Raw genomic sequence first — 24,272 nt, 5'->3', positions numbered from 1 at the left:
TCTAACTTTTGACTTCTCTCAAATACACTATTTAAAATTCTTCTCCATAGGGGCTGGAGAGATGGCTCAGCGGTTAAGAGAACTGGCTGCTCTTCCAGAGTTCCTGAGTTCAATTCCCAGCAACCACATGGTGGCTCACAACCATCTATAATGGGATCTGGTGCTCTGTTCTGTCATGCACGTGAACATGTAGATAAAGCTCTCATATACATACATAAATAAATATATTAAAAAATTCTTCTCCATAACAATTGGGCTAAAAAAACAACATTCTTCTTAACTTTCTTTTAGTCATTTGATTGTTAGGATTTTAAGAATTAAGAAAAAAATATTGCTGTTGTAATGTAAGACACTTTACAAAAATAGTTCCTTAGATTCTAAATATTGTGATTTATGCCTGGTTCCTTCTGGGCAAACACAGTGAGGATTCTGTGAGTATTCATTCATTCTGACTTTAAACCAGAGGTAAAGGGCAGGCAGCTCCAAGAGTCTAGTCCTGCCCACTATGTTCTATAAATGTTCTAGTTATTTGATCTTCTCCAGGAAATGTTTGTTCATCTAAGCAGACTGATTTAAAGCTAGTCTTTGCACATTTTAGGGCCTACACTGATTTCTGAAGCAGACTATTAATGAACTAAAATTACCCAAGTTTCCATCTGAAGTGGCTAAATGGGATTGCACTCTTTTATTCACATAGTATGTGTCTGCTTGTTTATCTGGGTTCCTGAGTTACGAGTTCAAAATAGTACAGACCAATTACATAGTATTTGCAGGATGGGAACATGCATTATTTGTAAGAAATTTTTCTTTCATTGGGGTTTCAAATGTAAAGATAAAATTTAAAACAGATTAAGAAAAGTAAGCAAGTATTAGTAATATTCTTGCTTTTTACTACATCCGAGGCTGGAAAGTCTGTGGTGGATGACACTTCTGAAACTGAGATGAACAGGAGTTTCTCAAAACCTCCATAAAAGCCTCATAGCTCCCTGGCTAAAACAGTAATTACAGCATTTAAAAATTCTTGGTGTTGCTCTCCAGTGGGAATTGCCTTTTACAGAATTACCTGATTCGGTCTCATGTTCTTTGTTCTTAGAACATAGAACATATCCATGGACTTCAGATGAAGGGTGGGTCCAGGTAACCGATGTTGTGTTTTCAGTTGCATGCTCACACTTAACACTCCTGAGTTTTTCTGGGACTGTTAAGAGCAAACAAACAAACAGAAAAAGATACTGAAAAATACTATTTACATACCAAGCTTGAATCACTAACTGCCACCTTTTGATTGATTTTGAACTAATGAAATCTCAGTGAAGTTCTTAGACCTATGCTCTTTCCTTTAGATCACTTCCTTTACTGAATATATTTTGCTTCCATACAGCAATAGGAAATCGAGACATCCCATTGATTTGAAGAATACTTGAGAATATTCTCTTCTCATACATACTATTCTTCAGATATTTTGGCATTTTGAAATATTGCTGTGCCAAACGTTTAAATAAAATTATGAGAAAGATTATATTCACAGGCATTTTCTTAAGGTATAGCTTGATGAGCAACGAGTTATACATTCATGTGTTACCATCACAATCAATATAGAACATTTCTATTATCCTTTTTTGCCACTTGTCTGTCAAAATAAACCCTCTTGAGACACACCACATATTCTCTGATCTACATTCTATTGCTGTAGTTTGAATGTAACTTTATATTCATCACATATTAAACAGAAGTATTTTGAAAAAAATGATATTGCATTTAATATAGCACCTGGATTTTGTTTTTACACATCGTAAGTATGTCTTTTTAGTCATCAGTAATGCTATGGCCTGATGTTGACTGTCACAATACGTCTTGGTGGGATGTTGGGGAGGTAAGGCCTAGTCTTCTGGTCATTACAAGAACACTCAAATGGAATCAATGGCCCCCATTCTTCTCTTTTCTTTTTCCTTCATGACACAAATGATGATACACACTTCATGATACACACTTACAATTATCATCTGGTGTCCCTATCAGAGACCCTATGCTCCTGGGACAACCAGTCTTAGACTGAAACTTCCAAACGTATAGTCTAAAAGAATATTTTATCTTTATACGGTAATTGTCTCATTAGGGCAAAGAAAGATAAGTAGTGTTCTTCATTAGCTTACGTTATATTTTATCTATTATGAAGGACCATGCATGGAGAGGACCTAGAACCCCTGCACAGATGTAGCCCATGGCAGCTCAGTCTACAAGTGGGTTCCCTAATAAGGGGGTGGGGAGGCAAGAGTTATATCTTTATATCTGACATGGACTCAGCTGCTGGCTCTTGAATCACCTCCCGCTGGGAAAGGCAGGGGTGGGGTGGGGGACTGAACCAGCCTTACCAGGCCAAAGAGAAAGACAATGCAGCCAGTCCTGATAAGACCTGATAGGCTAGGGTCAGACGGAAGGGGAGGAGGATCTCCCTTTTCAGTGGACTAAGGGAGGGCCATGGGAGGAGAAGAGCGGGGCAGGGGGTGATTAGGAGGAGATGAAGGATGGGGCTACAGCTGGGTTAGAAATTGAGTACTTTCCACTACTGGATGCATCTCTGTGGACCCACTCTGCCTTGAAGATACAACCTTCCTTCTTTCTCGGGTGGATTGCTACCTCTCCATCAATAATATTGTCAGTCTTTTGCTAGTGGATATGTATACAGTCTTCATTTTATTCTCACTTTCAATTCTCAGGTGGCTAAAGAGGTTGAGCATTTTCCATGGGCTTGGCCACCATTTGTATATCGTTTGTGAAATGCACAGTGGAAATGCTTTCCTATATTTAAATTGGAATATCTGGTGTCCTGTTTTGTAGCTGAAAGGGCTTTTTGATATATTTTGAGAAATTTCTCATATCAAATAAATAAACAAATCATGGATACTTTCCTACAGTATACAATTTATATGCTTTTTTTTCAACAACTTAAGAAAAGGAGTATTTAGCCATGAAGTCAAATTTATGGATCTTTTTATGATTTTTGTGTTTTTTTTTTTTCTTTTCTTATTTCTTAGAAAAACTTCTACTCTAAAGATAGAAAACGAGCATCCCACATTGTTTTGATTGGGTCCTTCATAACTTTAGCTTTTAGAGCAATGGAAATTTGTGTGTAATGAGCCACAATGTCTGATGTCCATTCGATATCCTTTTCTATAAAGATGTTAAAACAATTAACTGAAATGACTTGTATTTTATCAAATATAGACATTGGTTTTCTAAGAGTTTCATTATGTTACATTGTTTTTTTTAAAGGCTGTGCTAATCTTTGTTATTTATTTGTATGCCTCTGTATTTGTGCACATTCGTATGCTCGCGTGTGTGCGTGCATGTGTGTGCGTGTGTGTCCGTTGAAAAAATAGGTTCTTTCTTTCTACCATGTGTAACTTGTGAACACGATCAGGTCTTCAGCTCGGCAGCAAATGCTTTTATCTACCCAACAATCTTGCTGGCCTTACTGAAAGTTTTTAATGCCTGCATGAAATTTTATCTGTTTATCCTGTAACTTAAACGTCATTTTGGAAGGATAAGGATAGACTTGGGTTTGGGTATCTTTTTTTTCTTCAGCTATGAAACAAATTACAGTCATGCTAGTGTTTTGTTTTGTTTTGTTTTGTTTTCAGAACTTTTATGATAAAAACAATGCCAAACAAGTTTGATAAAAATGGCAGATTGCAAAAATCAATACAGAAAAGTCACTTGGATTTTTATACCCTAATAATATGTGAAACAATATGAATATGAAATTTAGGAAAAAATATTATTAGAAGCAAAAATAAACCTAAACCAGGAGTAAATTCAACAACAAAACATAGAGGAATAGAAAATCATAATGTTGGGTTTTTGTTGCTGTTGTTATTGTGCTGGTTGTTTTCAAAGACAGGACTGCATGTAGCTCAGGCTAGCCTTCACACACTGTGTAGGTTTTACTAGGTCGCCCAGGCAGGCCTTCAATTTGTGATCACCGTGCCTCAGCCTCCCAAGCAGCTAGGCTAACAGGTGTCTACCATTTTATCCAGCTTTTAGTGTCTTTTTTATTTTCTGGTGGGTTTTTTTTATTTTTATTTTTATTTTGTCTTCTCTGTCTCTCTTTTCTCCCTCTGCCCTTCTCTGTCTCCCTCCCTCTTCACTTCTGTCTCTCTCTCTCTCTCTCTGTGTCTCTGCCTCTCTTCCTTCCCCCATCCTTCCATCCCTTCCTCCCTTCTTTCCTATTCCCCTTTTCCTACTGCTTTTCTTCTCTTCCTTTTGCTCCTAATATATAAGAATTTTTATTCTAAAAGTGTCTTTACTCTTTGTAAGCAATGACATTTTTGTCCTCTTCATAGTTGATATATTCATTAATCATAATTTTAAAAAATTAACATTTACCAGCAAATTTTAATTTTATTTGGAATTTTTTACTTCTTTCTTCCAAAATTCTGTTAATTTCTAGAATCTCTTTCCATTTATTCAGACTTACCTTGTTACCAATTGTATTGTCAGAAATTTGACAACTACAGTCCCTACTTTATATTCAAACATTTAGATTTGCCTGGGTTTTATCAATTTCTTTGCTTCCTTTAGTTCTATCAGGATCAGGGCATAATTTGGGGAAGAAGTGTAAGAATACAAAGCAAATTGTGCTATAAAAGGAATGGAAGAGAAAATGAGGAAAATAGGAATAATCTATGTCAACCATTTTAACTGTTTCCAGTAGTCTTGAAAGAGATTCATTTTGAACAACAGAACATGAACTTTATTTAAGTTTGTATTACTTATTTTTTAAATTTGCCTTAAAATTCATTTAAATTTTTTCTATAATTCTATACCATTATTTTCTGTTGTTCTCAAAAAAAGACTAGCCCATAAGAAAAACAGATATTTTATTTATTTTTAAATATAAGCAATGTACTTACTCCCCAAATCCGTCTTCTCATCTTTTTTTTCTGTTAAAAATACTACATCGTTGTAGAGGATTTCCATATCACATTTGTAAGTCTTGTTGGGAGTAAGGTTGGGTAGCTCAACTTTTGGTTCAGGAGCCTGATAGTTGACTTCCAGAGAGAATTGTTGACTGCCTGAAAGAAGTAGAATTGCACGTGAGTATAGGAAATGATACATAGTGTAAGGACTACTTTTCTGGTGCCACGTGTTTAAGGTTTAATGTTTAGAGTGAAGCCTCTTCAAACGGTGAAATAATAAGCCCAAGATTCTACAAATAACTTTCAATATTCAACTTTGAGAAGAAACCAGTATCATGTCTTATTTTTAAAAATTGATAACACATTATAAATATTTTCCAGTTTTGGAACAAGCTTGCAGCATAGCCTAGCATCTTCCTGTTAACATGTTGATGACAGACAGTAAGAGTAACACTTCTGCCTCTGTGTGTGTGCACAAAGGTGCACGAACCTCTGTCATTCCAACTGTGTTCTGGCAAGTGGTTTGCTGTCATAAGGTACAAGAGTCCACCTCACCGAATTCAATTAAAAAAAAAAAAAACTGCCTCAGTAGAAACCCAAGTTCATTCCTAGAACTGCTTGTTTTTTTATCGATGGAAGTCTGAGAAAATAACCTCCGGATGTGCATAAGATTGTGCTTCCTTTCTGAAGACTATGGATACCATCTTTTTTTTTTTTTTCCTTTCAGCAATGCCTGGTATATAACAGTACTCAAGAAAATTATTTAATTCTGTTTTTCTGGCAATATTTACCATCCATAGATTGTTCTTTCCAGTTATCTATTTCGTGAATTTGTCTCTGCGGCAGAGGTACTGGGCTTATTTTCTTCTAATTTACCACAGACTACCGAGGGTGGGAGGAGGAGAGCAAATGTACAGAAAGAACGTTCAAGCCAAGTCTGGAATAACTTCTGATGATCGAATTTCTCTGCCCAGTACGTACCTGAACTACAGTGGAATTTGTATAAAATTTTTGTTCTGTCGCAGAAAAAGTTCTCTGTTTTCCACTCTAGACAAATTGAAGTGTGAGCTTTTTCTGCTATTGTGCAGACATTCAGCTTAAAATTCTCAAGCCCTGGGAAGAAAACATTGAAGTGCGGTTAGGTTCCTGATGTGAAGGCGTGCAATCTCTAGAAGCCCAATCTTGCAAGCATGGGATGGCACTTGGGGAAGTCTAAGAACTCCCAGGGTTTGGTGCTTCTTGATTATATAGTTCACAATCTTTAAAAAAACCTTATTATTATCATTTATTACAATTTATTCAATTTGTATCCCGGTTGTGGCGCCCTCTCTCATCTCCTCCCAATTCCACCCTCCTTCTCCTATGCCCCTCCCCTAGTCCACTGATAGGGGAGGGTCTCCTCCTCTTCTAGCCAATCAGGTCTCATCAGGGCTGGTTGCACTGTCTTCCTCTGGGGCATGGCAAGGCTGCACCCACCAGAGGGCTGTGATCAGAGAGGCTGGCACTGAGTTCATGCCAGAGAAAGTCCCTGCACCCCTTGGAGACTGAGTTTATGGGCTACATCTGAGCTGGGGTTTTAGGTCCTCTCTATGCATTGTCCTTTGTTGGTCAGGGCCCCCAGGACTCAGTTTTTATGGCTCTGTTGCTCTCCTTTTGGAGCTCCTGAACTCTCCGGGTCTTTCTGTCTCCCCCTTCTTTCCTAAGATTTCCTGCAATCTGCCCCTATGAGTCTCAGCCTCTGCTTTGATATTTCAATCAGTAGAGTATTTCAGAAGTCTTTCATAATCTTAATTCTTTGTTTCAGTTGACACATAATTATGCTAATTTGTGTACAATATAGTGCTTAGATATGTCTCCATAAAGTGTGGTCACCATTTATAGTTTGTCTGTTACCTCAGACATTTGCCATCCTTAGGGGAGACAACATATCTCCATACCGCATATTTTAGTAGAGATGTCTTCTTTTCAATAGATTCCATGCCACTTTTATAAATCAAACACAAAGAAGCATCTAGATAAAATTACCGACTATCACATTTGAAAAAGAAAACCTTTGTGGTTTTGATCCTTGTTTGTTGAGCTGTTTGGGGTTTTGGAGACAAGCTTTCATCTCACAATGTAGCTCAGGCTGGCAGGAAACTCACGCTGTAGCTTAGGCTGACTTTGAATACCTATAAATGCCCCTGCCTTGGCCTTCCATAGCCTGGGATTACAATTTTTATATTGACATAACTAGAACTCTCCTTTTGATTTTTTTCAAAAACATTACATGTGTGACTTTGTTCTTTTCTCTAATAAACATGAAAACTTCTGCAAAAGAAAATAAAAATAAAAAGACAAAAGAAAACACTTTTAATTTAAAAAGAAGACCCAGAAATCTCGTCTATACTTCACAAGATAGGCTGTTTCTAATCCATTGGAACCACTTTTTAAAAAAAAAAAAAATTTTTTTCTGAGACTGGGTTTTTATGTGTAACCCTGAAAATCTTAGAATTCGCTCTGTAGACCAGGCTGGCCTCAAATACAGAGCTCCACCTGCTTCTGCCTTTGGAGTGCTGGGATTAAAGGTGTGTGCTGCCACAACCTCCATGCCTGGAAGACACTTGGTAAAAGAAACAAGAGAAGCAGGTGGTAAGTGTGTATTTCTTCATGCTTGCTGGGGTTCTCTTTATCAAAGCTGACTTCCTTTCTTCTCCAGCCACAGTAGCTCCAAAGGGCCCTAGAACACACAGGGAATCACACTGTTGTTCTGAGTACACAGACAGAAAGACATTGGCATTCACCTGGTGGTACATCTAAGTCGACAGTTTTGGGTGGACTACATGAGCCGTTAGACACGTTGACTTTTTTCTGTGAGCACTGTGTGAGACGTTCACAACCCTTATCTTCACATAGAGGGTTTTCTTTGTCTTCCAGCTTTGCTTTAAAAAACTTAGTTGTACTGTCATAGATGTAATTCACAGTAATGTTCTTAAATATTGTATCTGGAAAAAAAAAAGAAAATTAGTATTGTCATTCAGAATGAGTGAGACTGCATTGGATATGAATGCCTTAACGTACTCTTTGGTCTTAAAGGACTGAATTTATTAAGTATTCAGCAAGCAGAAGTGAAAGAATAATTAGCATACAGCCTATGAAAGTGGAAGATAAGACACCAAAATATCGCCAAGTCAGAGTATAGATTATAACACAATATCCCTAAGAATATGAAAAATAAAAATGTATCTTGTATCTCTATGTCATTATTTCATAACTCCCCTTTCATATGAAGAATCCCAGTTCATGCTCAGATGATTATTAGGTTGTTATCTATGTTTCCTACTAAACTGTAAAGTCCATAAGAATCAAAACTACTATATTTTGATCATCATATTTAATTAAAGTTCATGATATAACTGTCTGCTACTAGCAAGAATTCAGTAATACTGGTGAACTCATATTCAAAAATTCTCTTGCTTTATAACTTCTCTTGTTTTTGAAAATCTTTATAAATCATTTAATTCTCTCATTATTAATTATTCAGAGACCATAAGGTCCAACTCAGTCCATTACATATATATCATTTCATATGATAATAAATTCTTCATAAACCCTTTTGGTTAGTGTTAATAATTTCTACTGGCTTGTGAAATTTTCTTTTAATCAACTGTTAATATACACTCCCATTTTAAAATTGTTTTCAGTGTGTGCGTGCGCTTGTGTATGGGCATGCATGTATACATCGTCATCTGTGCATGTATGTGAGGGAGTGCACGTGAGAATACGTGCGTGGGTTTGGAGATCACAGACTGACATTGGCATCTTCCTCTCTTTCTCTGGATCTGTCGTTATGAGACAGGATCTTTCTGTCATCTGACAGTAGCATCAAGCCAGCACCTCCAAGGATCCTCTCACCTCCATCCCATCAATAGGATTACAAACAGCTGCTACCAAGTTCCTCTTTCCACATGGATGTTAGGGACCAGACTCATGTCCCATGCTTGTGTGACAAGCACTTTACTCCCATCTATTTACTTGTTCTTATTTTACAAAACAAATAGAAGCTGACATTGACTCTGAGCAAACGGGAACCCACCTCCAGTGCTGAGACTCAAAAGAACACAGAAGAATAACACTGACCCTGAAGAAGAACATGGCTTCTATCACAGGGCAAGAAGAAAACAAAAAAGATAGTGACTCTTAAGATTTAGAACTGGTCATGGGAAATAGAAACAATGGATAAAGGTTGAAATCTTGGAAGGAAGAGAGAAATAATCAAAATGCTGTTCCCAAGTGACAGAGGCTGGCTTGGGGTCAACAGACTTACCACATGGTATCTTTGGTTCAGTGGTAGCTGCAATAAAAGATAAAAAAAAATCACTGAAATATTCTTTTTTTTTTTTTTTAGAATGTGTCTGCTGTGTTCAACTTTGGGAATCTGCTTCATAGACTTTCTATACACTGGAAAGTCTACCTACTTAGATTTATCACATAACGCAGCTTGCTTAATATCTTATTTTCATCTCACGCTTACAAATGATATAGACTAACCAGCTAAATCACTAAAGTATACAATAAAAGCAACTGTGACTAGCAATATGTAGACTTTTGGGTACAGATCTGATGTCAGGATGGTGAAAGGAACAAATTCCTGCGTTGCCAAAATATTAAAAATCTTCATTTACTTTGTGAGTCTCAAACTAGATTTTCATAATTAAAACCCCCATAAAGCAGCACTGTGCTTTTGTTTTTATTTTTATCAGATGTCATTCATAAGTTAAGGGCTACTTTGCTCCCTGGTTTAACCTCTGTATGCTTCCCACACACAAGATACAGGGTCTCTAACTGATTTCACAGTAGTCGTCTTGTATTAATAAAGGCATCAACTCAATGTTTCTCAACCTTCCTAATGCTCTAATATAGTTTTTCCTGTTGCAGTGACCCCCCCAACCATAAAATTTTTTTTGTTGCTACTTCATAACTGTATTTTGCTACTGTTAGGAATCATAAATATCTGTGCTTTCTGATGTCTTAGGCGACTCCTGTGAAAGGATAATTCGCCTCCCAGGTTGAGAACCACTGATTTAACTGAAAAGGTGGGGGGACTCTGGAGCAGCTAATCCTCTCAGAGTTGGAAGAATCTGGAAAAAATGGTTGGCTTGGCAATACTGGCTTCATGACCATAGACAACATCACTGCCACAGCTCTTCCAAAAGGTACCTCACCTCCATCTTCTTGCCCCTTTGATAAACTTACTCTATCACACACCGCATCTGCTCTTCAAAGAAATGAGTTCTAACAGACTTGGCTATTGCCTATGTGAGCCTTAATAAACACTCCACCATAAACTGGGACCCTTCATAGGAAAAGTGAATTGTTAAATAATGACATAGGGGCACATAATACATGTTTTCATAGTCTTGGGGAAGTTGTGTTATAATCTATAATCTGATCTTGGTAGGCATGGCAGTGACATTATAACCTAGTGGTCTCAACTTGGACTGTGCTGCATCAGTGTCTAGATTCTGCTTTACTACCATTAGGATTATGCCTCTAGATTTCACAGAGAAAAAAACCCTTGTGGTAGAGAAAGCCAGGAAGTCTGTGAGATGTCCCAGGCAGTGACAGCAGTGTGCCTACATGACTGAGGGTAAGATTGTCACCTATTGTTGTGCTTGGAGGAACAGTGCTTGTAGAGCCCAGAGTGGATGGTGCAGGCGTGGTAAGGCTGGAACCTGCAAGGAAATGAACAAAAAGATAAAGGTGAATGATTTTTATCATCTTGAGGCTTGAGGAAAAACTCCTCAGGCAAGATCATTTGCTAAGTGATTCTTTCTTAGTTTGAATTGATATGTTTCCAAAATAACAAAGTGGGCCAAAAACTTAAGTAAAAATCCATTCAGGTAACACACACTTCAAGAAATTTTAAATATTATATCACCACTTAAATGGGAAGTTATTCATTCCTTAGTTTGTTTCTTATCTGAAAAAAAGAATTATCCTCAAACTATCACTTTCTGTTGAATTACAGTTCTCCTTATTTTGGATATTAATTAGACCGATGGTCGCTTTTCTTCCACACATTATGCCAAACCTTTTGCGTGTACAGTCTCGTATAAATTTTATGAAATGAGTATTATTAGGAACACTTTTACAAAAGGGAAACTACATATGTCCTACATTGTCTAGGAAATTCAGGCAGTAGGATTCAATCCTAGAGCTACAAGTGTTAATGTGTATCATCCTCTTCTTTTTCATGAGCTTCACAAGATTAATAATAAAATCACACTATTCCCCCCACCCAAAGTTTTCTCATATGTTTCTTTTGCCTAATTTCTTATCAAGATAAAAAAAAGATTGTGGAAAATTTGAAAATAGTGCCTGGAGTGACATAAGAAACTCAAGTTTGGAGCCTCCATAAGCTTAAACATGCGTCACATAATGGTCACACCTGAGGAGGCTTCTGTGGTGCTGATGTTGGAGGTGTGTGCAGGTGAGGCAGCAGAGCTGTTGTGTGCAAGGCTGGGGGTGTCTTCAGGAAAGACTGTGCTTGCAGAAAAGGTGTCCAATGTAGTCCTCTCCCCTGCTAAACCTGCAATCAGAGGGGTCGTTATGCCACGTGCTGACATGGATGTGGTTTCTGAACTAAGGAAAAGCAATGAGCTATCTGATATACCTACTACAGTATAATATATAGTCAGACTCTAACCCTAACCCATCCCATAATCTCAATTCCATAGAAAGGGCTGTCAACATGAGAACTCCCAGAAAGATGAACTCAGAAGCAGACATGTGAAAACTGTACAGCTTGGGTTCTAGTTGACAGGAAAACAACAGCAACAAACATTTTTGCCTTTGGGAAATAGCTTGGATAGTCCAAAGGGGTCAAACATCCCAGGAAAGTGCTGCCTTAGGTAGTCTTAAAAATCTTTCAAAGAGAAGGATTCTGTATTGGAGATGCTAAGGACATACAGAGTAAACGCAACTCTGAGTGTAAAAGGATTGGTTGCTAAGGTTGCCCAGGAGGAAGTGGGGCCTGGCACCCGCTGAGAATCTTAGGTGGGTGTGCCTCTTTGGGTGGAGAAGCCCTGTGTACAAGTGCTCAGCATCGATTTTCCTAAAATCGAGCTGAATGCTCACTTGTATCTGAGCCCCTGGTGTTTCCTTCCTTACTGGCTGATGGTCACAGTACTACATTTACTAAGAAGGCTCCCACGCAGACACCAACTTAGTTTTATATCAACACACTGGCCGTTATGCCGATAAAATCCCCTTATTTCCCAGTTGTTGGCAAGAGTGTTGAGTGATACACTAAAAGAGCTACATGTCTGGCTTAGAATTTCACTCTCAGGCTTCAGAGCACTTCCTGCCTGCTGTGTGCTACCCCCACACATCACGGCCGGAACACAGGCACAGGCAATCAATGTATGCTCATGAATTACCCATCAAGATGACTGGCACAACACCAGCTGCCGTGGAGAAAGCAAAAGAAATCTGAGCTAGCTCCTATTGTTCGATGGTTTCACTGTCACGATCTCTAGGTTCAGCGACGTGAACCTAGGCTTGCGCATGCTGCGGCGCAGTGTTCTGTCTTGTCAATGGCTCTTGGCTGGTCTCTAAACCTCTTTGTTAAAGAGTACGCAAGCATCTCCCAATCGCAAAGGGGTTGAATCCCTAAGTCTTTGTGAGCATATCGTTTGAGAAAGGGAAATGAATCTCTGCCAATGGAATTTGTTCCCGGCCCACTCTCCAAAAGCTGCTGAACTCCATGGTTTAAGGAAACCATGGGGTAGAACGAAAACAGGAAGCATCCATTCAGTAGTTCCAGACACAGTGGAGGCTCCACAAGATAAGAGAGTAGGAGGGTTACGAATGCAGCCTGTTACAGTGTCATTTACACAGAAACTAGCCACCTGTGAAATCTCCAAAGCAGCCAATTCTGCTGCTAGCCTTCCTCCACCATCTCTACTGCTTTCCTCTTTCCTACTCTTCTCCCGCCCAACCCCCTCTTGTGTCTCTGAAGTCGAGGCTTCCACTATCACCCTTTTCAGAATCCCTAGCTTCCCTCCTCATTGAAAAATATTCTCCTTATTAAGTAAGTCATCTCTGCCCCCCCCCACTTAAAGATGGCATTTACCATTTTAATTATGTGTTTTACACTGAATGGATCTCTTAATTAGCAAAATTATCCAATATTCCAAGAAGTATTCTTTGTTCCTGGCAGAACGGCTTGTTTGTGTGACAGGAAGCCCTCAGAGTATGCTTCTTGTTCATGGCTTCTCTCTGTCCCTAACTTCTGAGTCTGGATTTGCTAAAGATCCATTTTTAGCAAATGCAAAACTCTGCTGGAGTGATGGGAGCAGATGAGACCACTCTTTGTCTGTGGTAGTTTTTAGGCCAAAGGAGCAGTATTATTGTTTCAAAATAATCCTCTGTGCTAACTTGGCCTCCTAAAGCAAGACTTTCCTGTCAGTCAGCAGGCCGCTGTTACATTTCTAACTCACTCCAAGCATTCAGGCCACTGAACGTACAAGGATTATGGAATTACGGCCTAAGAAAGGACATAGTTATATTTCTTCCATGTAAATGGCACTAAGACATTATTTAGACTCTGGTTTGGAAAAAGTAATGAAAGGATATGTTGCATTGTTATAAGAACAGATAATGAAAAGGAATCTTGATGTCCGCATGGGATACATGAGCATCTGCCTCGGTTGTTCTCACTCCCTAACGACAAGGCCGCGTGGTAAAGAGTCACCCCTTCATTGGTAGAAAACCTTTCATTCTTGACAGCTGTTTGTTGCTCAAGGTCTTAAGGACTCACTACATTGTTCTTTATTACTAAAGAACAGAGTCTTCCCTAAACAGTAGCTACATCTAAGAAACATAGAACACTGCTGGAGCCTCAGCCCCTGAGTATTATTTTGTCTCTGTTAGAATGACCTTTGTCACTTTATTTTGCATCTTAAGGGTAACTGTAAAGTTACTAATTCATCAAGCAGCCAGTGCTCCATATTGAACAAGTGGCCACAGCTCCTCACACCATTCTTAAAGGGAGGCGACTCTCAGCACTCTTCATATTTGCACATGTCTAAAGAGCCCCCAAACCTGGTGAGTCAATCCCGCCGGGAGCAGGCATGAGTGTGGTGAGGTCAGCGTTGCTGCTGAGTGTCTGGGTGTCAGCTCCTCTGGCAGAGGGAGTCTGCAAGTCGGGCTGCGGGGGCATCAGCGTGGATGAAAAACCTGAGGTTGGAAAGTGAGATGGTTATGTCAACCTCTGCTGCTGTTGGCAACTTGAACTCTAAGACAACGAAGTGGAGCAGAGTTGCCCCAGTGTGACATGACCTGGTTTATTAATATCTTGAAGTTTCCTAGGCAGGAAGGAGGCTCCTGAGCTCTGCTTACACATTTTTTCCCAAGAGCACATACCTGTCCAGGTTACTTCTTTGACTTCCAAATCCCTGAAAGTTTATTGGATTCACCAACAACTCTACAGACTGATACTGGAAGCAAACCCACCTTACAGACAGAATAGTATGAAACTCTACAATTCTAAAACATATCAAAGTGCTCATTACAAAACTCAATGGCAGGCTCTTTGACCTCCCCACCCCCCCAAGCGAGGAGCAGTCCTGCAAGGCCACAGAGGAGGACTTTGCAGCCAGCCCTGAAGATACCTGATAAAACAGGGTCAGATGAAAGGGGAGGAGGTCCTCCCCAATCTGTGGACTTGGAAAGGGGCAGGGAAGAGATGAGGGAGGGAGGATGGGATTAGGAGGGAATAAGGGAGTGGGATACAGCTGGGATACGGAGTTAATAAAATGTAACTAATAATAATAAACAATAAAAAAAACCACAAAGGAAGAATAGAAGGACACACAAAATATGTATGTCAGCATATATATATTTCACAGCGTTTCACTGTGAGACACTGAAGACATGTAAAGTCAACACAAAGCTTTTGAAATTGCCTTACTGGCAGTTTTAATAGATTGGTAACACCCAGCATTGGAAAAATTCTGCAGATAGTTATACATGCATGCTTACACACACATGCTTACAGCAAATTGGGTGCCAGGGACTGAGAGCTTGTAAAATAATCATCAAAATTTTTATTTAAAAAAAAAGATTTGAGATGGTAGAATTTTTATGGTGTAGAACATCTTAAGTATTGGTGCTTATCAATATATAAAAATCATCCTATATTTAGTTACAAAATTCATACACTGTCTTATAAAATAATATTTGATACTCTATTGTTATTTAAGCATGTGGATATTTATTGTAAAGATTTTCTAAACAGGACAATTTTGAATAGTTTACGTCATTAGAAAAATGAATTAAAAGACTTACACTAAGTATATCAGAAAATAAGAAAAATGTAATTGCATTCAAAACTATTAATTAATCATAAACATAAATTACATCGTTTTCCCCAGCACACTATTAAAATATCATTAGGTAGCAGTACTATTCTAAAATAGAAAATATGTTCTTTTATTGGAATACATAAGAAAATTTTCTAGGAATATTTCACCATCAAATTGTACCAAAAAGTATTTTGATATTACTCACCTGGATTTCCAATCCATTCCACCTTAAGCCTTTTCCTGAGAGGGTCTATCTGAAACTCTTTGGTTTTAATGTGCTCAAATAAAAGACATGAGTTAAGTGGGATGTTGTGTGTGTGTGTTGTATACGTGAAATAAGATTAAAATCGGAAGTGAGCGGCCCCACCACATGCTCTATGCAACGCCAGCATCCTTCACCCTTACCTTTTATAAGCATCAGACATTATGTGCTGAGGCTTACGCGGGTCCTAAGTGCCTGCTCTGCTGGTGGAAGGGATAAAGATGAACTATGAAGCCCAGCGTGTGCTAAAAGAAGAGCTACCCCCTTGTTGAACTGCTGACTGTCAGACAGTCCCTAGCAGCCTTGTACTCGACACACTGCCATTTCTGTGGGATGCTGTACATACCCGTTGCTTATTTAGACCAAGATAAATGGTTCTGTTAAGCCGTTGAATTTCTAAGAAAACTGTAACACAGATGTTATTTCAGAAATGTGTGCACAACCTCATATTGGCAGATGAATGTTCTGACTATGCTAAAAGTGTAAAATTGAACAAAAGAAGAGCTAAAATCTCTAATATGTTCATGTTGGAGAGAATGCCACTGGCTCCCTGGGAAAACAGCTCCCCTTTGTTCTGCTATTTGCCATAAATGTGGCTGTATTATCTTATATTCCCCTACCAGATTTCATAATTTGTTTTGTTTGGTTGTTTTAAGAATAAAAATAGTACAAATTTCTCTGGGAAAACTGCACATCTCAAAACTGAATCTTCAATTCAGAATAGGCTGTTAAAATAGTTGCCTATCTTTAGTATTTCTGATAATTTGAACCTATAATGGAACGAAGAAATGATAATATCCCACTTCAGGGTAGCTGCAAGAAAGTTCAGAAGTTATCAAACCCCGCAAGGAAGAAATCTGTCCTGTCTAGTGCAGCAGGAGGCTACAAGTGGTCCTCGAGCAGCTGGCACAGATGTGGAGATCCAAGGACAGTAGAGGAACTTCTGGTTATAGAGACAGGCTCTTCCCTCCAACACTTTCCATGTTCTGAGCACCATGTCTGCATTATTTTCACTAAGGAGCCTTTACAGACACCTGCTATCATCTCCAATCTATTGATTGAAGAAAAATCAAATGCTTGGAAACTGCATATGTATATTACTTTAGAAAGCTTTTAAAAGTCAGATTCACCCCCAATAGCATTTGGTTAGGAACCTCTGTGTGGCAACCTGTCATAGTAAGAATACCAGCATTACCCACGTTTCTGGCAAGACCTGGCTTGAATGGTCACCTGGAATGCGTGTGGCCTCTGAGGAGTCATTTCCTCTTTCAGAGATGCTTGGGAGTGAGAATGCAGTGCTGTGAGCAGGCAAAGGGCCACTTTGAGGCAGGGGAGCGGCCTTCTCTGTTGTGCTCAGTCCTGTAGTGTTAATGAGTGATGGAGGAAAACAAATTTGTAAATCATGTTCTAAAACGTCCATTCATAAACATGTACTCACTTCCCAACCCCATTCACAGACATCAAACTTAGGTGATCTATAGCGCACATGTATACTTGCACGCGCACAGGCATGTGCACAGGCGTACACGCATATATATATATATATATATATATATATATATATATATGGTTATGGTTATGGTTATGGTTATATTTAATTATTTATATATGGTTATATTTAATTATTTGGTTATGGTTATATTTAATTATTTATACATTTGTAGATATGAATTATATACATATATAGACAGATACCAATTATGTAATAAGAGTTAAAAATAAAGATGGGGAAAATGGTTCAAAAGCAACTTCCCTTGACCTTCTCTCTCATTTCATTGTTGTTCATTTCATTTACAAACAGAAGTGTGAATGATCTGTTTTTATGAAAATATGTTTGACTTTTTAATCAGAGACATATGGTACTGAAATGACATTGTTCTACTTCACTGCTTTAAATGAGTGATGTGGTGGGCAGGGCTGAAGACAATCCTGTTCAGTGGATGTGCGTATGTATGGAGAGCCTTGTCTGCAGGGAATTAGCACAGTGGGGAAAATCAAACAGCTCACTGTTTTTCTTTATTTAAAGTGTATTTTGTGTGTGAAAAAGAGAAATACATCAAATTAAGTTTTTTGAAACATCATGTTCTCTCTGGAATTACAGCAGTGTGATTTTTTTTCTAAATATTCCATGCTTAATATGCATTAATTTCTTTGAGTATTAAAATAGCAGTATTTGAATATTCACTTAATCAAAACTAGGTGTGTTTTATCAAACAAAGGTTAAAACAATCTTCACAAATTGAACCAGTGGTAAGATATAACTCAAGTCTCCAGGGTCACAATTCCAGACTAATTGTCTCTTGTCCACTATGCATGGACTAAAAAGAATAGAGAATTAGATAAAAAGAGGAAGTGGAGAGCAGAAAATCATGAAAGGAGAGAAGAAAGGTGGAAGGAGGGATTTTAAATCCTGTCCACTCATTGTTAACTCACTGTCATCTTTACTGGTGACTATTTTTAGATTAAACAAACTGTGGTATTGGGAGGGTTGCAATGGTCTCTCGCCCTGAGAGAATGTTGCAGTGAGTTCTCTCTCACACAGGGCAAACTCCCATTTAGTAGAGTAACTACAAGAAGCTTGAGAAGCATAACTTTGAACACTCAACGTAAGAAATCTATGCTACTTTGAAGAGTGCAATTACTCAAGACTTTCCATCAAAGCAAACTCAGTGTTCAGTGTATGAAGAAGGGTATTCAGAGAAGTCTCTCTCGTGTAGAAGCATTAATAGCTTTGCACACACTTAAGTTCAAGTTTCACAAGTAAAATTTATGATCGTAAATCTGCCAATTCCAGATTGTCCCCGAATCCTTGCTTTAAACATTCTACATTTTGCGCTGATTACCTTCCCGTTGGTGCTATTTGAGGACACCACTCTCTTAGCATCATGGGTCACACTTCTAACTTAACCCTCAACAAGGTAAGGCGTGACTGCCATTCTACCCCACAGCCATCCCCATTCTGCAGCAACGTCTCATCTACACGCGCTGAGGATAACTTTCTATGTCCTAAAGGAAAATGCCATATTCCACCTAAAAAGTGGTCATGACCAATCACAACGTCCTGTAGAGCAAGCACTACAGGCCTCCATGCCATACAGTAAAACCATAAAATTCTATGCTTAGACACTGGAAAATAAAAGACCATGCTTTTTTTTTTTCTTTTAAGTTTGAGAATGGGATTTGTTAGTATTTGTGTAGTGTTTTAGAATTCAGGGTAAACTTTTATTTAATGACAAATAATTCTTACAATAATCCAATTTTAAAATGTCATATTTGCTCCATTTGAAATGCACATTTAAATTATTAAAACAGTTGTATTTTATGCTTTCACTTACCTTCTTAAGGATACTGTCAATCACATGATTAGGAAACAAACATTTACAGCAACAACTTATAAGGGATTCAATTTCTCGTTAATCACCTGCAGGTCAATTCCTCTATGATTTGGGGTTTGAATTTTAAAGTACTGACAACTTCATAATTATTTAAATTTGTTTTTCTCAAAATTCAGAAGCTTTTAGAGAAAATTACGTGAATTTTAGTAGGAAACTTTATAAAATTTTATGATACAAAATGTATTAATGTCAGATCTCTAAGCATAACATGAAAAAGGTAAATTGTTCTTTGAAAACCATTATAAAATTAAATTTTAACTAAAAAAATAAAATATATTTAATCCTAAATATAAGCAAATTCTAGCTCCAATAGTTTATAAAATGCATTAGTCCTTAAACAAATGTGAGATTTTTTTTGGGGGGGGGTTGTGTGTGTGAGATTGTTCTTAGACTTCTCAATTTTTAACATTAGTCTTTTTATTGAAAATACCTGTTTCATATCAATATATTTTGATCATGATTTCTTCTCTATATTCAAATATTAACCCATGTTGATTTATACATATTTTCTTAATTCTTTTTTTTCTTCACAATTTATTTATTATATATTCTGATTGAATCCCCCTCCCTCAACTCCCCCAGTTCCACCCTCCTTCCTTCTTCCCCTCATTCCCTTTCTCTAGTCCACTGAAAGGGAGAGTTCTCCACTATTGTCATCTACCCGTAGCTTGTTAAGTCTCAACGGGACTTCTTGAATCTTCTTCTGTGGCCTGGGAAGGCCACATCATCAGGAGCGAGTGATCAGAGAGCAGTCAGTTGATAGAGGCAGCTTCTGCTCCCCTTCCTCAGGGATCCACATGGAGACTGAGCTGCCAATCAGCTACAACTGAGCAGGGTTCTAGACCTTCTTTATGCATGGTCCTCCATTGGTGCATCAATCTCTACAGCAACCCCTAGGCTCAGATCTGTTAGTTTTTTTGTCTCCTTGTGGGGCTCCTGTCCCCCTCCATGCCCCATCCCTTTCTTCCTCCCTAAGATTCCCTGTGCTCTGCTCAAAGTTTGGCCTTGAGTCTCAGCATCTGCTTTGATCCCCTGTTGAGTGAATCCTTTCAGAGGACCCTCTATAATAAACTCCCATCCGGTTTCCTCTCTGCCACCACTTCTGGTGTCTATCTTGTTTGACATTCTGAGTGAGATTTAAGCATCCTCTCTAGGGTCCTCCTGAGTGTTTGGCTTCTTTAGGTCTGTAGATGGCTGTCCTATATTACAAGGCTAATATCTGCTTATTAGTGAGTGTATACCATGCCTGTTTTTCTGTTTCTGGGTTACCTCACTCAGAATGATCTCTTCTAGTTCCATCCATTTGCCTGAAAATTTCATGATTTCCTTGTTTTTAATAGCTGAGTAGTATCCCGTTGTTTAGGTGTACCACAATTTCTGTATCCATTCCTCTGTTGAGGGACATTTAGGTTGTTTCCAGATTCTGGGTATTATAAAAGAAGTTGCTATCAACATAGTTGAGCAAATATACTTATTGAATGGTGGGGCATCTTTTGGGTATATGCCCAGGAGTAGTATAGCTGGATCTTGAGGTAGAGCTATTCCCAATTTTCTGAGAAAGTGACAGATTGATTTGCAAAGTGGTTGTACAAGTTTGCACTCCCACCAGCAATGGAGGAGAGTTCCCCTTTCTCTACATCTTCTCTAGCATATGTTTTCACTTGAGCTTTTTATCTTAGCCATTCTGATAGGTGTAAGATGAAATCTCAGTTGTTTTGATGTGCATTTCCCTGGTGACTAAGGATGTTGAACATTTCTTTAAGTGTTTCTCTGCCATTCTAGATTCTTCTGTTGAGAATTCTTTGCTTAGCTCTGCACCCCGTTTTTTATTCTATTATTTGGTTTGTTGGTGTCTAATTTCTTGAGTTCTTTATATATTTTGGATATTAGTCCTCTATCAAATGTACGGTTGATGAAGATCTGTCTTTTTGTTCTGCTCATAGTGTCCTTTGCTTTACTAAAGCTTTCCCATTTCATGAGATCCCATTTATTAATTTTAGATCTTAGAACTTGAGCTGTTGGTGTTCTTTTCAGGAAATTGTCTCCTGTGCCAATGAGTCTGAGGCTCTTCCCCACTTTTTATTCCAACAAATTTAATGTGTCTGGTTTTATGTTGAGACCTTTGATCCACTTGTACTTTAATTTTGTAAAGGTGATCGACACGGGTCTATTTACATATTTCTACGTGTGGACTTCCAGTTAGTTGAGTACCATTTGTTGAAGATGCTGTCTTTTTTTCCATTGTATACTTTTGGCATCTTTGTAAAAAATCAAGTGTCCATAAGTGTGTGGGATTAAGCAATAAGATAATTAAAGTAGATGAAGGAGATTCAAATCAGAAAGGAAGAAGTTAAAGTATCACTATTTGAAGATGATATGATAGTATACATAAGCGACCCCAACATTTTAGCAGGGAACTCCTTCAGCTGGTAAACACCTTCAGCAAAGTGGCTGGATACAAAATTAATTCAAAAAAATCAGTAGCCCTCCTATATATAAAAGACAAATGGACTGAAAAAGAAATTAGGGAAGCAACACCCTTCACAATAGCCACAAAGGACATAAAGTACCTTGGTGTCACCCTAACTAACCAAGTCAAAGACTTGTATGAAAAAAACTTCAAGTCTCTGAAGAAAGAAATAGAAGATATCAGAAGATTAAAAGATCTCCCTTGCTTATGGCTCAGCAAGATTAATATAGTAAGAACGGCCATCGTGCCAATAGCAATCTACAGATTCAATGCAATTCTCATCAAATTATCAACTCAATTCTTTACAGACCTTGAAAGAAAAATTCTCAAATTCATATGGAACAAGAAACCCAGAATAGCTAAAACAATCCTCTACAATAAAAGAGGTATCTCCAACCCTTATCTCAAGCTGTACTATAGAACAACAGTAACAAAAACTGCATGTTACTGGCATAGAAACAGACAGGTGGAGCAATGAAATCGATTTATATATATATTTTTAAGGGGATTAGAAACTTGCTATGTCATTTATTGTCAATTTTAAGAAATGTTAAAGCTTAATTAAACATAATAATATTTATATCATTGAAAAGTATGTTCAAGTAGTCACCAAACCTTATATTAGAAAGAGTTTTAAGAACAAGTTAAAGTCAGAAACCACATAGACTTATAAGCTTACCTCTTTGAACCTTCTTTCTTTGCCAAATAAATATAAAATTATGTCTATATTAAATACATGATTGTGATAAAACTAAAACATTAAAAGCAAAATATAAATTCTTACCAGTGTTGGATATAGTTGTTTCTTCTCCTGAAAAATAATAAAATTAAACAAAATTTTAGAAAGTTTCAGATTTAAAGCATACATGTAATTTTACCTCAAAGATGCATGTTTATTTTCAGAACATTCAGTTGCAATGAAACTATGTTCCCATTAATTGATTGATTGATTGATTTCTGATAGTATTTTGTTATTTTGAAGACACCTTCAGGCTGACCTACTGGAATTAATGTGCTGTCCTAAAGAAATGAGAAGGTGGGGGATTTGTCACAGTACGGAGGCAGCCAGAAGAGTGACATCTTTAAAGAGAGGGCTACGGAAAGGTTTTTGAACTTTGAATCTATTTTTTGTACAACAGAAAATGATCACAACGTAAAGCTGAGCTAGAGGCTGGAAAATTCAAAGACTGAGGGAAGTACAAAAGATGATGATGATGCTCAAAATATAAACATGACATTGGAAGAATAAGTGGGAGAAAAAAAGCATCCATGATCCTCTCAGAGGTCAGCCCCAGGACAGCATGTCTTTGGCAGAAAAGAGGAAGCGTTCAGTAAAGGAAAGGGTCACATGGATGTTTCTACATATTACTAAGTTGCTGAAGGGAGAGTGCAGTCATTCTCATTCAATGAAAAAAGGAAAAAACCCAAGTGAAGAAGAAGAGTTTGAATTGCTGGTGATTTCACATAAATCCTTCAGAAGCATTTGTTTGGAGAGGTGAGAGTTCGTGGTGATCATGGCTGAAGCACAGGGATGGACACTAGCTGAAACAAAATCCAAGGGAGATGGTGGGGGTTAAATGAGTGTCCAAGGAGAAGGCTGGCAAAGCTGATGAAGTATTTCCTGTGAGAGGAAAAGATGTGAAAGGAAACTGCTTCGAGATAGGTTTCTCTGAAATAATGTGCAAATGACATGGATCAGATGGGTCTGTCAGGAGTTCTTACACTTGATACAGGGAAGCTATGTGAGTTTGTTGGAAACGAATCCAGCCCACAGTGAAATGACAGGCTTCGTCACCTTTCTTACTAAACAAAAACAGTAGGAAGTTATTTTCAAAGAGACAGACCCATGCTCTGAAACAATAGTCTTCAAAAGGAAGAAGAGATTGGCAAGGAATTAAGGTAGCTTCCTGTAAAGATTTTTTTTAAGTAAGACAAATCTGAAAAATTCTTCTCCCCTGAGAAGTGTCATCAAAGGCACTTGGATGTATATATATATATATATATATATATATATATATATATATATATATATATATATATATATATATACTTATTTATTAATATTTATTAACAAATAATTTGATAGATGAAACTAATGTTTTTGTCTTTAATTCTTGATCATTCATACTCAAGTACTAAGCGTGCATTGTGCATTCCTTATCAATGTGCATATCTTTTGAGCCAAGCACAATGAGGTGATTTTGCTATTATGCTAATATCAGAGTATATTTTCATAATTAAAAATAGCTTTAATGTCACTGAAGTGACAGAATTAAGGTCCATTCATGACTGTGACATTGCTATGTTACTTATGACTCTGTTGTTTTGAAAACACATATTTTGAAAGACTGTACCATTTTTTTTTTTTTGTCTAGTCAGCTTGTACTTTTCTATTCCACCTATTTTTATTTTCTTCTTTAGAGGATTCCTGTCCCCTAATCTATTCTCATTTACTTTCAAATTAATGTCTAAGAATCATTTTGGTTTTCAAAAAAGATAATAAGAAGAAACAAAATATTACTATATTAGTAATTAGTAGATCACATTTAAATAAGATGAAAAATAACTTGTAGCTATTTTGGTGAATATAGTGTATGACAAGTTTAAAATATTCAAGTTGCTCTGAATATATGAAACCATAGCAAACAATATCCTTTTCTTTACTTGTGAGAGATACGTAAATTTTTCAACATCTAAAAATAGTTTGACATGCCTTTTCTCAATATCGTCATGTGGTTCCTAGGAGTTTCACACCATATTATTCACTTATGATTAGGGTGTAATTATTGTTTTGTTGGTCTGCTGTTAGAAGTGAGAGAAAAGCCTGATAAAGGCATTCTGAAAAGTCAACAATGCAAAAGACAAATGCATCCGGTA

General features: G+C 37.6%; 1 protein-coding gene across 3 annotated transcripts in view; it reads right to left on the bottom strand.

Moving 5' to 3' along the window:
• Ptprc (protein tyrosine phosphatase receptor type C) overlaps positions 1–24,272 on the bottom strand; it is a 117,451-nt gene that overhangs the window by 42,132 nt on the left and 51,047 nt on the right. Inside the window, exons 3-12 of one of the 3 annotated variants that reach the window (XM_055624670.1) lie at positions 22,180–22,206; positions 16,761–16,889; positions 14,007–14,141; positions 11,350–11,490; positions 10,562–10,633; positions 9,226–9,252; positions 7,703–7,903; positions 5,901–6,032; positions 4,914–5,075; positions 1,064–1,198 (exon numbers count right to left, since the gene is read on the bottom strand). In XM_055624670.1, coding sequence (XP_055480645.1) covers positions 1,064–1,198; positions 4,914–5,075; positions 5,901–6,032; positions 7,703–7,903; positions 9,226–9,252; positions 10,562–10,633; positions 11,350–11,490; positions 14,007–14,141; positions 16,761–16,889; positions 22,180–22,206 — 1,161 coding nt within the window. The remainder of the gene's footprint in view (positions 1–1,063; positions 1,199–4,913; positions 5,076–5,900; positions 6,033–7,702; positions 7,904–9,225; positions 9,253–10,561; positions 10,634–11,349; positions 11,491–14,006; positions 14,142–16,760; positions 16,890–22,179; positions 22,207–24,272) is intronic. The other 2 variants (XM_055624671.1, XM_055624672.1) reach the window with 2 other exon arrangements.

Source organism: Psammomys obesus, unplaced genomic scaffold, assembly GCF_907164565.1.
Source record: "Psammomys obesus unplaced genomic scaffold, mPsaObe1.curated_primary_1811, whole genome shotgun sequence".
NCBI lineage: Eukaryota > Metazoa > Chordata > Mammalia > Rodentia > Muridae > Psammomys > Psammomys obesus.
This window is presented reverse-complemented; position numbering and strand designations above follow the sequence as displayed.